The 17,474-nt window shown below is 35.4% G+C and overlaps 1 protein-coding gene across 1 annotated transcript in view; it reads left to right on the plus strand.

The window, feature by feature from the left end:
• KCNH8 (potassium voltage-gated channel subfamily H member 8) overlaps positions 1–17,474 on the plus strand; it is a 176,956-nt gene that overhangs the window by 93,707 nt on the left and 65,775 nt on the right. Inside the window, exons 6-7 of the mRNA XM_036379185.2 lie at positions 9,607–9,764; positions 14,904–15,111. Coding sequence (XP_036235078.1) covers positions 9,607–9,764; positions 14,904–15,111 — 366 coding nt within the window. The remainder of the gene's footprint in view (positions 1–9,606; positions 9,765–14,903; positions 15,112–17,474) is intronic.

A 17,474-nucleotide genomic window follows, 5' to 3' on the forward strand; every position in this document is an offset into this window, starting at 1 on the left:
ATCTCTGGGAATTTATTTCTAAGCAACAAATGGTCTCATCATGAATGCATATGAACAGAGCATGTAAACAGAGAGAGTCACATTGTTGATACACCTAATATTTGAAAGAGAAGGTCATAAGAAAATGTTCATGCTCTATGGATTGCCTAGTAATGTGAAAAAACAGTGCAAAATATTTATGCTGAAAAACAGTAGTAAGTTTCTTAAAGATTCTCCCTCAAAACATCAAAGTCAGGTAGGCAAGACCACTATAATGTTAAAAATCTTTCCAATAACCTTCCTTGGATACTTGTAAGGACAAGAGATGCTTGTCTGCACACAAGATGCTGTTTCCAAGCACAAAAACATCAACCTTGACCTAAAGGAGAAAAGTGCAAGCCACAAGTGATTATTCCATTGAAGTATTCTGTATCGTCAGGTAGATGCAGGTAAGTGTTATGGTAATGGAGGAACCCTGAAAATTCTACTTGTATTGCCTCTACTAACTCCTCTTTATTAGAGCTACAATCAGACAAAAGTTGTATTTTTCATTTACTATCCTGTACAACAGTGATAATACAATATTGTATTTTTCAATAAGATTAAAGTCTTTAAATCTTTTCTAGGTAATCTAATCTAGGTAATTTCCATGGAAATTATTTGATGCTTAATAGTTTACCACACTTTTTGTGAATTAGCATGTGGTCTTTTTTTCCCTATTTTTGGTATGATTTATGGCTATTATCTATGTAAATTGCTGTCAAACTGCATGGAGTAAGTCTGAGAAAAATATTTCAGGTTTTCCCTTGGAACTGGTCAAAAATTGGAAATGAATGAAGCAATTATGCCACTTCCCACTGAATATTTTACTTATTTGATCTCTGCTTTGTTTGCTGCAATATTTGTGTGAAGGAAAATCTGTTCATGAAATACCCAACACCCATGTCTTTACATAGGGTGAATTTAGTGAAAAGCTATATTATGTGATTGATGTTTCTCCACTCTTTGGAATTACTTCTTTCTGCTATATTTCTGCAGGTTCTATTTAGAAAATTGCCCATGAAGAAATTTTCACACTTCTGCAGTCACATCTACTAGCTTCTTTTCAAAGCAGAGCTAACAGTTCATTTTTCAGAAATATTTCAAGTCTTTTGCTTTTCTTTCAAGACTCCAAAGTCTTTCTTTGTAGAAAAGTCAATAAAACATATTTTAGCTATTCAATATGTTCAGGGATTGAGTCTGTTTTCAAAAGATACAGCATAGTATATAAGAAAAAAAGTCTTTCCAGTTTAGTGTGTTATTATAATGGTCATGATATGTGATGATTTTCTGGTGTGCCAGCTACTATGGGACTGAGATTAGCTAATCACAGTTAGGCACCCTCATAGTCAAAGAAAGCAACTAAAAAGGACAAACCTCAAAGGCTAAAAATCAAAGAAGCAGGTAAAAGAAATGACCCCCCTCTCTTGACATTGGGCTGCTGATCATTGATGTCTACAGCAGCCAAAGTATGGAGTTTGATAGAACATATCATGTTAGTGCATTATATTACTGACCACGTCCTTCTGGAGGGAGTGACTTTTGTTATAAAAATACCCACTCAGGAGATGCCTTCAGATTTCTTTTTTTATATATACTAATGGGTAATTTACCCAAGAAAAACAGTATTTCCACTTGGATGTAACTTCAATATCACATTACTTTCCACTGTAAGAACAAATAGTAAGGAAGAGCAAATCAGACTGTCAGTTACAGATGAATTTTGGGAGTCAGTGCTGCTGTGATCCATCACACCCAAAAATGAATTTTCTTCCACTAATATCACTGAAAATGTTGTTTACTTGACAAACTTGAATGATTCAAGGCTTAGAACATACATCATAGCACAGCCTTAGGACAGGGACTGTGCCACTCCTCATGTACTCCTCAGTGATAAGCAACTTGGTGTCAAATGGTAAATAAACTCTTCTCACTGGAGAAGTTTGCCTGGTAAAACAGCTCAGTGTATTCAATTGTGACTTTAACAGCAAAAACTCTGAATTATAGTTACTCCATGCTAGCAGAAATCTCTCATTCAGAAGTCCGTCATGTTACATAATATCATGTGAATTGTGGTAAAGATTTTAAGAATTTGTAGTTTTTAACCATGTTCCTGCTGTTCATCTGAACTCTAGTCATCCAGCTAAAGCCACAAGACTTCTAAAAAAGAGCTGCTTTCAATGGAGGTGTAATGTGGCTCTTAAGTGTGTTTTTCAGATTCTGACTGCCCACACAAACTAAATGGGGTTGTTTGCACAATATTCTCAAGTGCTAGTGACCAGGAGAAAATGATATTTGGGGTTGCACCCAAAGGAAAATAGGAGGGAGAGGTATACTTGATAGCCATATTTTACGTTTTTAAATGTACAGTTGCTTAAGGACTAATTCTAATCCTTTTCCATAATTTTCTTGAATGATAGTGCTCCTCAATGAGATGATTTTTTTTTTCTGTTTAAGCAGTGGAAGAGAACAAATTTTCCTACTTAACAAAACCCTATCCTGGTGGTACAATGATGGATCTTGATATTCCATTTTATATACCAAGTCCATTAGGATCTAGACATCGTTATCTTGGGATACTTAATTTCTTCAAGTTCCAGTGGTATATAATTTGGTCCAACTTCTTCTTTCTCACTTACTCATCAACACAATGCACCTGAGACTTCAGTTATATGTAGTTTTGTATGATCTTCCAGTTCTCAAAGATTCTGGCAAGAACTAGAAATTTTTACCATCTAGTTGAGTCTTAAATAGAAGCTGTCATATTTAAGCCATGTATTAAAGAAACTGTATTTGGATAAAGCATGTTTTCCTGAAGGTCATCAACTCTTCTTCAAAGACCTTAAAGAATCCGTAACTCTATTTACTTATGGCTTGTAAACCACATATTTCTATTTTTAGAGGTTTTTTTTCATCAACCTGCAGAAGTGACATCTCGTTAAGTGTTTGGTTTTTAAACTATTGCTACCTCCTGACTCTTACTTTGGGCACACTGGATTGTAATTTATCGTCTGATGTGACACAACCTTGCTTTGCTGCTTCATTCCAAAATTAGATAAGAAGTATATAAGATGTATTGAACACATCTGATTTTCTGTGAGATTATTATTAGCTTTTCTTGTAATGACATGAAACTATTTATCATTATCCTTACTATTTACAAAGGAACTCAAGTTTGCTATTAGTGTTTCTTTCCTAAAACTGTATTTTTCCTTCATCATGGGCACCAGTGATTTCTTTCTCTTGCTCAAACAGGTTTAGGTTTTCATTACAAATTTTCTATAGTTTATATTGGTTGTTACTTAATATCTGTTCACCGTTTGATATAACTTCCTAAAAAAGAAGAAAAAAATACTGTTCCTCCACCAGCTTCAATAGGCTTTTAATAAGACATTATTTTGATTATATTATTTATATAATATGTATTTTATTATATTTTATATAACTATTACCTAAACTTTCTACATTTTAATACTTAGTTTATTGGCACTTAACCTTTGCTGTGCCTTTTTTTTCTTTTAAGCTTTATTTGATTTCATAGTGGCTCAAGCTCTTACACAATGGTATAAGATGACCATTGCTTTCTTTTCCTACATAAACCCAATTCCAACTCCCTCACCTGATCATGTCAGCCTATGAAAGAAAATCAACAAGCTAATTGTGGTTATAAATGTCTGCAAGGAAGATATTGAACTGAAAAATCACACTTCCATTTGAATAAATTTTTCCTAGGCAATTTACTAGGAATGTTTATCTCAGCAGTAAAATAAAAAAATAGGAGTTTATATAGGGACAGATAAATTGTTCTTCAAACAATATGGCACAAACATTTCCTGGAAACTTTCTTAAAAGCTCTCTGGCCAGATTCTAATATCATTATCCTTGTATCATTAAATAAAATTTGCTAAAACAATCAGATACATGAAAGAGCCTGGACTTTGGGGACAGTATTACTAGCTAAGGACAACCAATGTAAAATCACTTAAAGGAAAGTGAAAAAAAAATACAAGAAATTAGAGATGAGTCAGTCATACCATCTAGAAGAGGGAGATAATGTAGAAAACTGTCTTCTCTGAAAATCAGTGGGCTTAACATACCTAAATCGTCTAGTTTTCAATACAGGTTTGAATGGCTGCAGTCTAACAAAACATCACTGCTTATATGTATGCCACTTGCCCTAAAGGCACAGGGTTTTTAATCTCATTTAGCTCCCAGTGAAAGACGGTTAAACTGAGGTATATTACATTGCATTTTCTGAAATTTAAGACTATGTCATGGGCAGTTATTGAATCACCTGCCTAATCCTGAAATGTTATTCTGCTATAACTTGATCATATGTTTAATCCCAGCAGGATTTATTTTTAAACAATCAAGCCTAAAGAGAGAAAAAAATGTTGTCATAGGGAAATTAGCTGCTTCAGGTAAAATAATCCTGTTTATGGATAAAGTGGTTCAGCTGGCCTCCAGATAACTATTTTTTTAACAGGGATTAGAAATTGAGATTCCACAAAACACATATTGCACTTTTAAAATTTTACAAGGGAAAAGAAAACATCTTAATGATTAATAGGTTAGCTTGATGACTATCAGTTTGTGGCTTTTGTTCCATTTATATCATTTAGGAAACTAATCTGCATTGCACCCTAAGTAGAACTTCCATTTATTAACATAATTTTTTTAACATAATGGTTTTTTCCCTTTGTTGAACACCAGCTTCAATTGGTGTTTTCCTACTATTCACCGCGTAAATGTGTCTGTATGTGAATGTGTTGCATAGTAGAAATCTAGAAAGAGGCAACTCAGTCAAGGATATAGCATGTCATGCAGAGCTTTAATCCAAAAGAGGTCACCAGTTTTAAAACCTTATGAGCTTGCTTAGATTTCCCAGCTTTTTTATGCCTAGCTATGAAATAAGTTGCCCTTTCTCAGGAATCGAGCATTGCTAGGGTGTGGATGTCACACTGGAAGCTTGTGAAAAAAAAATAGTCACCAATAGGCGTGTAAAAGCCATTAGAATGCTCAAATAAGGAAATAAGTGTTAAGAGCTTTCCAGTTATATCATGTTATTGGAATGTTATTGGAATTTATCATGTATTTAGAATGAAAATACCAAAGACCCATGTAGACATGATAATTACAAACTTGGAAGATATTTGGGGGATAATGGTCCCTGTGTTCTGGTGTTTATTGGTGTGAATAATGTGTAAGAGCTTAATGGGAGTAAAATATATAAATAAATCAGGAACTACAACTGTATATAGATTACAATTTTAAATTCGTTTCATGGCTGAAAAAGCTGTTGGTTTTTTTTTATATAAAAATGCATTGTCTATAATCTTTCAATATATCTTTGCATGAGTTTTAGAGATATCACGTTTAGTACAAGATTTTTTTTTAAGGGATGTGCGTCCACCAGTAGTGGAAATAAAAGACTGAGAGAATCTATGCAGATGGAGCTAATTTGCCATGGGATCCAACCAGGAGAAAAATCACAGTCATGGTTTCACAAATTCACTGTTTATTATCTCTGCAGGCATCTTAAGGACTTAGTGCCTGAAGGGGCTTCATGTCTGTGTTGTATTGGGTTGGTACGGAAAGGTGATCAATCTGCAGGGTACAGAGAAAGGGGACTCAGAAGAACAGGACTCAAAAAGTGGAAAGTAATTGCATCAGCAGGGAACTGTGATCAGAAGGTGTGTGGAGCAGAAGCCCATTTTCCTAGACAGTGTGCAAGGGTGATGTGATTCCTAGTTCCAAGCCTCTGAAATTGGAGATCTTAGCTCCTTCCTGTTGAGTGCTTTCAGGTCAAATTTACCTTTGTGTTCAGCAGACAAAAAATGCCCCTCGCTACTTGGAAGGCTGACCCTCTTTGTTCAAGGTTCACACACAGCAGTGAGTGCAGAAATGAGTGGGGAAGGAGGAGATCGTGGCTGGCTTAGGACACATTGGTGTTTGTTAACACAATGTGCGTGTGTGTTGAACATAGTATAAGTCCTGTGGAAAAGGCCATGTGGTTAAACATTATTTAAGGACTTTTCTTAAAGTCAATAGGGTAGTCTAGACTCTATACTGAGCTTTAATTTTCTTGAATCCTGACTTTTTTTCAGAATTGAACTGAAATTGAATTATGTAACAAAATAAGAACTCAAATTTTTCCAAAGGAAGATGTTTCACTCTTTTTTCCCTCTCTACATCAAGAAAAATATGGTATTTTAGATATCGTGCGCTGTGCTTCAAGACAGGTGTAATGAGTTAAGCAGTTTGATATTTTCTGCTGTTCCTCCTGCTTTAGTTTTAGGCAACTTTGTAATGATATTTTTCATGTCAGAGACATTATTTAAATGCTCTGTTTTGCTTTCCTGAGCATATGATGTGTGGCTCACAAGACCAGTTAAAATGGTCCTTTCCTATTTCAAATTTTAAAAAATTGAAATAAAATAAATTCAGATTTCTTTTTTCTTTAGTCATAATCTTTGTTATTGATGTTTGGTGAGAGGTGCTAAAGCAGAAGAGATATTGCAGTCTTTGTCCCAGCTTGAAACAATCAAACACAGCTTTAAATATGAAGTTTGCACAGACAGAAGTTGTTGTTAGAGCATACTTAAAGATAGTGTGAAAAGATAGTGTGAATTTCTTTACCCTTTAACATCTTTGTGAATATCTTTAAGCATACTTAAAGATATTGAGATGTATCTCTTGTAGAAAAATTTTAACCCACTAATTATCCAAATATATTGGAGTCACTTCATATATGATTTAAGAATCAGCTCAGAGACAAATGTCCCTTTTGCCTTGTTTACAGGTGCAAACTTAAAATTGTTGCCCTTCATGTTGTAGGAAATTATTAAAATTCACTTCATCTGAGAGCATTTGGAACAAACTCAACACTAGAGAAAACCATTAGTTTTGAAGCTCTTAAGTTATCTGGAATCTCCAAAGCTTTACATTATTGATGTTTATGTTGAATTTCAGATTGTTCTTTCAATTGTCATCAGTTCGTAGAAGCTGCTGCACAATAAGATTAACAAATAATTCCTAAAACATTAAATAATGCATTGCTATTTTCTATTTTTACATTAGTAAACAAATTATTAGTGATAAGAAAACATTTATTTTTAAAAAATCTTCACTTTCTTAACAGAAATCCCCCCAAAAATGTGGAATATATAATTCCTAGAAATAATGCAATCTCTCAGAAGATACGGTCATTTCTAAATTTGTGTTAAAGATTTTGTTGTGCTCTTAGAAGTTTCTGGCCTCAGGAGTTCTTTTCTTGTGTTTTCCCTTACAGATATCTCAGTAAGTACTTTAGCACAGCAGTTAAGCTGTAAATAAGATTGCTCAGATGAAGAAACTGTTTATACCCAAGTATAGCTCAGAAAGTTGCTAAGTAATACAAGATGGGTCTCTCTTACTTCCCACACTCTGGACTTATATCTAATAAACTGGATGCAGAAAGAAGCACTTAAGATTTCCTATGTTTTTGGGTTTTTTTTGGAATATAGCTATTATCTGAGGCTGTTGCCCTAAATTGCCTTGATAGGATGGCAGAAAAGTGTGCAGTGCAGAAAAACCTCTAATCTCTTCAATCTTGAACAGTGAATTGCATATGCACATTGATAAGCCTTTGGTGTACTGGATGTACTTATATTTAAAGCAAGAATTTATCTCCTTTTCTGTTAAAGTTTTAGTGGTTTCACAGACACTAATGGGCAATAAATAAGCAAATACTTTTTCTGACTTTGATAACTACACCTTGGAGTTTGTGACACAAATGACAATGAGCAGTTTCAAAATACTAGTGGTGCAAATATCTTTATCTTTCTTCTCTCTATGAAACAAATCTTCATGAAGGTGTTCTGTATGTGACCGCTGTTGCCATACTGATCTTGAAATGTGGCTGGTAACCAACTGTCTCCAAAAAGCACCTGTGGAGTTAAACTCACTGCCTTGCTCATTATAAACCATGTGAAATTATGCTATATTCCCATCTTAGCTGTATTATGAAAATTTCATAACATTTTTGTAGCTTTAAGAATGCAGGAATGAGACTACTTCATGAGGTAATCTAAATCATTATATCTCTGATTTCACTTATATGTTCTCTTCAGCCTGAGGACCTGGTTGAAGGAAAATATTCTTAAACCACGAACCAGTTATAACCTGCAAGACCTCAGTCCATGAACCAGATATCTGCCAATGTGTGTCTAGGTCACTTTGTGTTATGGTTTTGCACTAAATCCTAAAAAAAAAAAATGCAGAATCAATTGATTCTGTGCCCAAAAACTGAGAAATTCATCAAAGATTTCATTAATTTAGGAATTTCATTAATTGACTCTACTAGGTCAAAGGGAGGTAGAAGCCAAGGTCAAACTGTTGGAAATAGTATAGGTTTATTGCGAGCAAAGTACAGGTTAACCAGTACGACAAATAATCATAGCAGGCTGTCTAGATTCCAGCTGCAGAAGACAGCATAAAAATTTTCTACTAGTGAAACCTGGCAAATTATTATTCTGCAGACCCAGAGCATTAGAACTTGGGATTTGATCAAAATTTATCCTAAATGAATCTTTTCTGATACCCCAAAGGAGTGATCCAGCATGATTTTCTCTGTGTGCTGAACCTCTCTCTTGTTCTCTTTTGGCCCCAGTGGGGAGGAAAAAGATTGTCTTAGTGTAGCCTACCTAAAGAACTTTTAGGGAGAAATGCAAATCAATCTCTTTTATTCCCCTAAAGCTATCTTGCTGTAAAACACCAGCCTTAATGGTTGGCTGCATTCTTTTCTGACTCTGTAAAAGTTACATGAGTAGTTCTCAATAATATTAGTAGAAACAGGGTGCATAGCTTGAGGAAAGATTATAGTCTTTGTCTTGTAGGACATGAAAATAATTGAGACTTTGTTGTCAAGACCTGAGGTTTTTTTCGAGTGCTAATGTGTTTTGGCAAGACGCGTCAAAAGTACATCTCATACTGAAAGACACGCATCCTGGAATGTTAGATGGAAGCATACAAAATACACAAGTCACCAAGCAATTCATATCACTTTTGTGATTCTCCACCATAGCCCAAAAAACCTTTTATTCAAGTGTGTTCAGCATTTTTCAGTTGCTAAAAAAATGGTTATCCTTGAGGATGACATTCATCATCTGAAATAAGTAGCTATCACTAAAAGAGCTTAAATCACATTTTAAAATAAAATAATTAATGATTTTTATTTAAAAAAAAGTGAGTAAATTTTATGAACAAAAATAATATCATTTTTTTTTCATTCAGCAAAATAGTAATATTTGTACAGTTTAAAGATCAATGTGTGTGGATGTTGGTTTTTAATTCAAACACCCTTTTAAATCAGGGAGTGATAAATGTTTTAGACATTTTGTTTACTCCTTGAAAAGAATAATGCATTCATTGGTTTAACTCTGTGTATGTACATCTCTTACTACCATGTTTTTTTGCTTCTGTATTAGAATATTCATCTGGTATTTATGATGCAGAAGAAAACCAAACAGCATTATTCTGAATTCCTGGTGCCATGCCCAGGAATTAAGAAATCACTGTCTCTGATTCTGTTCATTCTTTGTCAAGCAGATATTATTTTAAATTTCCGAACAACATATGTCAGCAAGTCTGGCCAAGTGATATTTGAAGCAAGATCTATTTGTATCCACTATGTGACTACGTGGTTTATCATTGACTTAATTGCTGCACTTCCTTTTGATCTTCTTTATGCTTTCAACGTCACTGTGGTAAGTACTAACTTGCCTTCTCAATTGTTCTCTTTTTTCAAGAGGGGTTCATTGATGTGGGGCTTTTTTCCCCAGATCTGGAGACTGAAACTGAATTAACTAAAATACCTACGTGTCTTTTACAGCTTTGTGGTATATTTTCACCCTGGATCTACCAATTTTTAATTCAATTGTCTTTACTTTGTAAACAGTTGCATCTATGTTAGCTTCATGTCTAATTACTTTACTCAAATACAGTTTGCTATGACTTTTGCTCTCTTATGGTGCATAAATTCAGCCCTTAATCTTTCAAGACTCATACACTTTTACTGTGGTAAAGTAAATCATTATTATGATCAGCATGTTTATTTAGTCAGGAATCCTCTTTCTCTTTACCTGTGGGAATTTTCATGAAAAAAATTACAGCATGACTACCAATTTTTTGTATGTTCTAACATGTATTGTTTACAATTGTCACTTTGACTTTGGTTTAAACTCTTTTTTTTTTAGGAATGTAATGACAAAAAGCTTAATCTGCTTTGAAAATGTTTGTTCTAAAATTAGGTGATGTCACAATCATGATGGATTATATTTGTGTACTTATGCTAAGACAAAGGTTTTTATTCTGCTAGCCCTATTGGATTTTGTAGAGTAGGGATCTACAAAGGAAAATTGCAATAAGCAAACAAGCAAATAATCCCCCCCCCAGAAATGCACCCTCTGAATCAACAAGTTTAGTTTTTGAAAACTTGTTTTTGTGGATTTTTGTCATAAAAAACTAAGATTATCAGCTATCCACTTTCCAATTCCCATAACTTTGATCTTTCATAAACAGATGCAGTCAATCTCAATTTCATTACAAGTGAGTTACAGACAAGTACAGAGATGATAGAATAAACACATACCAAAAAACACCCCAACAAACACAGAAAAGAACTAGCCAGGAAGAGTCCCATACAAGGTGTCATGCTTGATTTTATAATTTAGTATCATTTCCTTCAATGAACTCCCTTTTCATGTCATTCATTACATAAAGAACCATCAATCTAATGCTAGTGAAGATGCTTTTTAGAACCTGACTGTTTCCTTATAAGAAGTGGGTAATCTATTTCAACACATTACTATCTCAGTTTATCCCTTGCACTCCAACCAAACAGCCAGCATAATAATGTCGGCTTAATTTCTATTAATGACTTTCATTAAGTTAACCATGTTTACTTTTGCAGTCAAAGAAAAAATTAAAAAAACTTGAAAACGAATTTTTGTCCCCAGTGGAAGGACTGATAAGATTTCTGTACTTAATTCTGGAAAAGAAAGTACTATCCAATGATTATTTTTTCAATTAAAATGTCACGTTATTAAAAATGCTGCCATAATATGATTAATACACATCTCCTGTCGTACTTTTAAGCTTTTTCCCTTAATGAGACCTCTGTATGATTCCTTGATGGGAACACAGTGCCTTACTGTATCATATCTCCTGTCGTGACAAGACTTGGCAACTGTTAATATAAACCTCAAGATAACAATGACTTATCAGCTGTCTCAAAACAGGGGGAGGTGTTAATCACACTACACTGTTTCCAGACTTCATGATTTAATAAGCCCTTTCCTCATGTCTGTTCTCAAATTTTCACTTCATCGACTTTCAGATGTTGCCTCAACAGAACGGTGAGAAGGGGCATCAGGGAGCAACTCACCCCTTTGCTGCTCAGGCCCCGGCACAAGGGCCAAACCTTTAGGGACGCTCTAAATTCTGCAAGCCATAGGTATAGTGCCATACATACCTGTCTATGTATGGCACAGATATGTCACACCCCAGCTGGAGATTGATGGAGCCAGAGTGCGTGTAAATGCTGCGGAGTCGTTTGCTGGTTTTGTATATATTTTGAAAGAAACAAAAGTTAAACTGTATGAGTTGGCTCTACTGCCTTTACACCTTACCTGGATTCTGCCCTAACATTAAAATCAGGGACTCTTGGGAGATCTGAGACCACAGGCACATTCCTGCCTATCCTCAGTGCCTGCCAAGCTCCTTCCATCCCTTTGTTCATCTGACATAAAGGTTCTCTTAATATAGGGAAATGTGTTTTCAAATGTTGCCATAAAAACCAGGCCATTAAGCCCTAGTTATAATGATTGAATTACTCCTTTTTGAGTAGCTATCAATGGTTTTAGGGCAATAGTATCATTATTTGAGGCAAAGCAAATAACCAGGTGAACAAAAAATTAAAATCTTTCCCACCAGTCATTTCTTAAAATGTATATCCCATTTCTTCATTAATTCATTTTTTGTGTAGGAGATGATTCTTCCAAGCAGAGAACTTCATCATTGGTTTGTAGCAACTTTATTTGTTGTCAGTAGTTCTCAGGACTATGCTGATTGAGTTTGTGTTAGTCTCAAATAAAATTCTGTCCCTGTCCTTTTGACAGAAAAAGGTTAACCCAGATAGTCTGAAACGATTAACAAAATGGAAAATTTTGATGATTTTATATCTGTGGGCAAAGAAAAATCTTTCGTGGCACAAGTATGAGTGCTGACTCCTTATTTTGTCTTCCTAAATTTGTGACATAGAAAAAGAAGCTGCCTGCTGGCATTTTAGATCTTTCAATGACATATTGGGCACAATACCAGAGGAGCATTTGGCATGACTAATGAGAAAATTCAGTGCAATAATACATGATTAATTACATCTGTGTTCAATTTTATGAAGAAATTATTTTGAAATGGGGCAGTCCTTAGGCCTTAAAGTGAAACCTGCTTCCACATTTAAAAGAATATTATGATATATGATTCATGTCTTTGTAGCTTAACAAAAATGGTCAGAATTTAGGGAAGACTGATAACTGGCAGGACACACAGAATTATAACAGTCCTTTTGCAATTTCTTGTTTGTAGGAATCTTAAAAAAAGAATGAAATAATTTCACCAAAGCTATCATTATTTAATTGTGATGTTTTACAACATAGGCTCCCATGGGAAGATGAAGGCTCCAATGTGTAGGCCATAGCACATATACAATCATTACATAAATAGACACTATACAAATGTTTGTATGTTACTGCTACACCTTGAAGAGACAGTCATGAATTTATGTTTAAGTGCATTTATGTTATAAGTGCAACAGAACCATGTTTGATTCAAACAAGCTGATGAGAGAGAAGAAAAGGAGACTTTGTGAAATTAATTACCACTGAAACAGAGGCGATTGGTACAGTTTCATGGCAGTTAAAGAATAACTATAAATTAAAGCTATATGGTTGTAATAAGATAAACCCGGCAATTACTTCAAGTATTTTGCAGCCTTCTGCCCTAGATTTGCAGATATTCTTGGGCTTAAGGCCACAGACATAACTAATTCTCTGGCACTGTAGATGGAGAATGACATAGAAATGAAGTGCAAGAAACGACCTTGTAAATATTTGTGTGTTCAAATGTCAGACCTTATTTTAACAATATTTTCTGAAAAATGCCATATTTTTTGTTGATTTTGTTTTTTTCCTTTCTATGTACATGAAAAAAATGTAAAGGTTCTTGAGAAAAAAAAAAACACATTAAATAATGGGCTGCAAATATTGCCCTTTGAAGAGGCTCATGGGAGAATTACTTATGCACTACCAAAACTGTAGTAGCAAAAAAAAAAAAAATGCTTGTAGATTCCTTATTTTCTTCTTTACAGGTTTCTCACATACTTAATTCCTGAGAGTGGAATATAATCAATGAGTTGTTAAATCTTTGAAAAAATCAAAAACACCTGATGTTACAAAATATGTCAGTCACCTCAGATCTAGCTGTTGGTGAATGCACACCAATAAAATTTAGATTTCAGATTGTTATCTTTGGTAACAGAAAGGCTCAGCATCAGGATATTCTGGATTAGCAAAAGCAAAAGGATATTGATTGAGCTGTGTTTTTAGACTTGCTTTTGGGAGAGCTCTTTACTGTGCTCTGGGAATGCTGTGGCAAGACACATCAAGTCTGATGTTACTTTTCCAGCTGATGTGGGTATCCTGTATCAAGCAGGCCTTAATCCTACTGTCTCATTAATGGAGGAAGCAAAAAAAAAAGTTTACTGTTAGTAAAAATTATGGCTATTTAATCTTAGACGAATACATTGAAACTGTTTGGATCCTAATCTGTATATAGTTTGCTAACTCTGTTTGCCCAACAGCTGAAGCACAAGCCAAGTACATTCACAGCAAAACTGTGGGCTGTGCACAATATGGTATGGATGTCAGTTGCAGGATGCTCTGGAAGGGTTGGGGTCATCCAGAGACTGTTTGCTTTATGCTGGAACTCCTCTAAAGCCAGAGCCATAAACCTCATAAACTACTGTATACTTAGGGTGCTGAGCAGATTAGGTGCTGCTTTTGCCACATAAACTTGAAAGGCAAAAATATTTTAGTTAAGGAATTTAAGAAGCAGTAATAGAAGTTTTAATGAAAGCTTTTTTGGACTACTACTTAGTGCAGAGCAGTAAAATATGCCCAGGTCCTTGTTAACCAGGAACCACAGGGTGTGTGATTTAACACAGGGTTAAATCTCAAGAAAAAAATCTGTGCCTTCTCTAACTTCCCTGCTTTATTGCTCTGCACAATATCTGATATTTGTTATTGCCTCTTCCATGCAAAATTTTTTTCCATGCAAAATTATAGGCTGGTTTCATCTCATACACAGTTAAATTAGGACTGCTGTTAGCTGAAGCTGAAAATCATTGTGTGCCTGGAGATACTTATTTTGTGGTTTCATATTGCAATCAAATGATCTTTGGTCAGTTTGACAATTGTGTTTCTCTTCTAGAGCTGGGAAGAATCAATTTTTCACAAAAACAAATTTTTAAGATTAATCTGGAGGAAAACTGCATGAAAAAAAGATAACATGAAAGATCTCCTAGTATTTCAAGTTTTCTTGGTTTATATCAGAAATAGTAATTGTGTATTTACACATCAAAATTTCACACTTTTTTTTAACATCTTCTTTGCTGTTCTCTGCTGTCTTAAGATTTAGTCCAGTCAGATGGGCAGCTGCATGAAGAGTGGGCAACATTCCATAGAGCTTTAGAATTTCCTTTCTTGAAACAAGAGAACTGTGCGATAGAAGTAAGCTGCTGCCAAGCTGCTTGGGTGCTGACTAGTGGTTTTCTCTCCCCGTTCTCCCAGGTTTCCCTTGTCCACCTTCTGAAAACCGTGCGGCTCCTGCGGCTGCTGCGCCTCCTGCAGAAGCTGGATCGCTACTCCCAGCACAGCACAATCGTCCTCACGCTCCTCATGTCCATGTTTGCCTTGCTTGCTCACTGGATGGCCTGCATCTGGTATGTCATAGGGAAAAGGGAGATGGAGCAGAACAACCCCCTTACTTGGGACATAGGTAAGTTCTGCCTTCCTGCATGGACATATACAAGCACAAGTATATATCCATAAATATGTGTAAATATATAAAAATGCTTATATAACTCACTCAACATTTCGGGTTTTGCTCAATCTTCTACCATTATTTAGTGCTGTTTGTACAGACAAGGAAGAGACTGGCAGTCTCTGAATTTCTGATCAATCTGAAGAAGAGGGTTAAAATAAAAATCAGTCGGAAAAAATACAAGATAATTTTAGATTTTTAAGAGTGATTCAAAGTTGGGAAAATTCAGGATCTGTATAGGAAATGACAAGACAGACTGCGTAGAAGAATAGATTAGACAACTCATCCTGGTTTTGCAAATTAGGAAAATTCATCAGCCAAAACATTCCCTCAAGTGTGCAGATTATTTCTTCCTATGCATTGAAACAGATAGGCCCTGAAATGTCTTCAAGTTAAAAACTGCCTTTGAAATTACTGTTTAGGAGATCTGCAGGCTCAGATTTTTCAGAGCAGATGTTTATCAATGTTTATCATATTCATCAATGGAATGCTCAGTTTTGGTCCAATCTTTAGTTTCTATCCCAGCCTTCATTGTGATCTGCATGTTCTACATCAACTCTTCAGCTTTCAAGCTTCTCATTTTTTGTAATGAAACATCTTCCATAAACAAAGTTTACCTAAAGGTGAAACAGTTCCCCAAGAGAAAAAATAATTGGTGTGGGGAAAATAATGCAAACACCTGTGACCAAAAGCTCAGTGATATGCATTCAAACTGCAGATTGCCCTATTTTTATCTCCTTTAGATTCTTTAGATGGTTTTTCTTACCCCCATTATCATCTGTCTAAATATCACCTAATTATGATAATTATGAGGGAAAAATAACAATCATATAAAAGTGCTTAACCTCAGAGAAGTGAGGATGCTGGGTCAGGAAGAGAAAAAGAAGAAAGTTCAGGAAATATGGTTTCTAGTTTTTCAATAGGTTACTTAAAGACTTGTGGAGTCTTCTTATTCTTCTAAGTAGATTGTTGATTTGTCTTTTCATTTGTAAACCAGGTGTGTGACCTGCTGCTGAACTCCTTATAGAGAGCAAACTTCTGACAGAAAAGACTGCAGCTCTAGGGGAGAATATACAAAGAAAGCCCACTGTGCAAAAATTGGTCAAATACTGCAAACAGAGGAACAAATCCAGATAATAATAATAATGATAATAATGTCTCTCTGGTGAGAAGCAGCTCTGAAGGCACTTTGTCAGCTTATGTAGGCCACAAACAATAGCTGCTTTCAAAGCATTCATTGCAGTCCAAATGATGATGGTGGGCTGCATCCTTGCTCCCTGGGTAGGGCTGTTGGCCACACTCCCCATGCTCCCTTTTCCCTGAGGCAAGGCCACATTCAGAAAACGCTCCTCATGGGGCTCTTGGCATATATTACTATGAAAACATTAACCTTCACCCATCAGTTTTGTCCTTTCTTGGGCAAGAGCAGTAATAACCAAATGTCCCAACAACCTCACTAGAACCAATCCCAGTTTAACTGGAACAGAGACAGAAATCCCGTTTATGTCTCAGTGCAGGCGGTTGTATCTGGGTTGTCACAAACTGACCATCTTCCAGTGGGCTTCCCAGGCTGGAAGTGCTCCTTAACAGCCCCTCACCACCAACTTACCTCAACCTGTGACAATCAGGGACATTCCCTGCACAGCTGTAGGTAGTGCATTTCCACATTGGACAGGCCAAAGCACTTAGTGGTGCACGCTCTCAGACTTTCACCTTCTACATGGAAAAAGGGCTTTTCTATTGGGCTTACAGATGGGTAGGCATTCTTCTAGGGTTTTTCTTTCCTAAAGGTATGAGTTTGCATTTTTGCCTGGAAGGCTGTTCCACCACCTTTGTGGATGGTCTCTAAAATATTTAGATGCTATAAATTTATAATAAAAATGATACTGCAATGACTCCTGTAATGTTTCTACAGATATTAGTTCTAGAGCTAAGTTAAATAATTTATAGCTTTGGGGATTTGTTTGGATTTTCGTGCTTGTTTGGTGGGGTTTTTTTTAAAATGAAATGGTTTTAAAATGTTAAAGGTTTAAAATGCTAAAATATTAGATACTGGTTGAAAGAAAAGAGCTGATAAAATTCCAGATATCTGTCATGAAGGTGTTGTTTTGGAAGGACCACTCCAGCACTGACAAAATTTCTGGTTAAGCTTATGTGTCACATATATGAGCACAAAAATTTAGATTATGTAATTTTTTCAATCAGTACATTCTCCTGCTCTCCACATGCAAACTACTTGCTGATGAAACACAATGAAATTAAGTCTTGGTCCTCTGTGTACCTTTTCCTATTCTGGTGATTATATGTAGCCAACCTTT

This window comes from Molothrus ater, chromosome 1 (assembly GCF_012460135.2).
Source record: "Molothrus ater isolate BHLD 08-10-18 breed brown headed cowbird chromosome 1, BPBGC_Mater_1.1, whole genome shotgun sequence".
Classification (NCBI taxonomy): Eukaryota; Metazoa; Chordata; class Aves; order Passeriformes; family Icteridae; genus Molothrus; species Molothrus ater.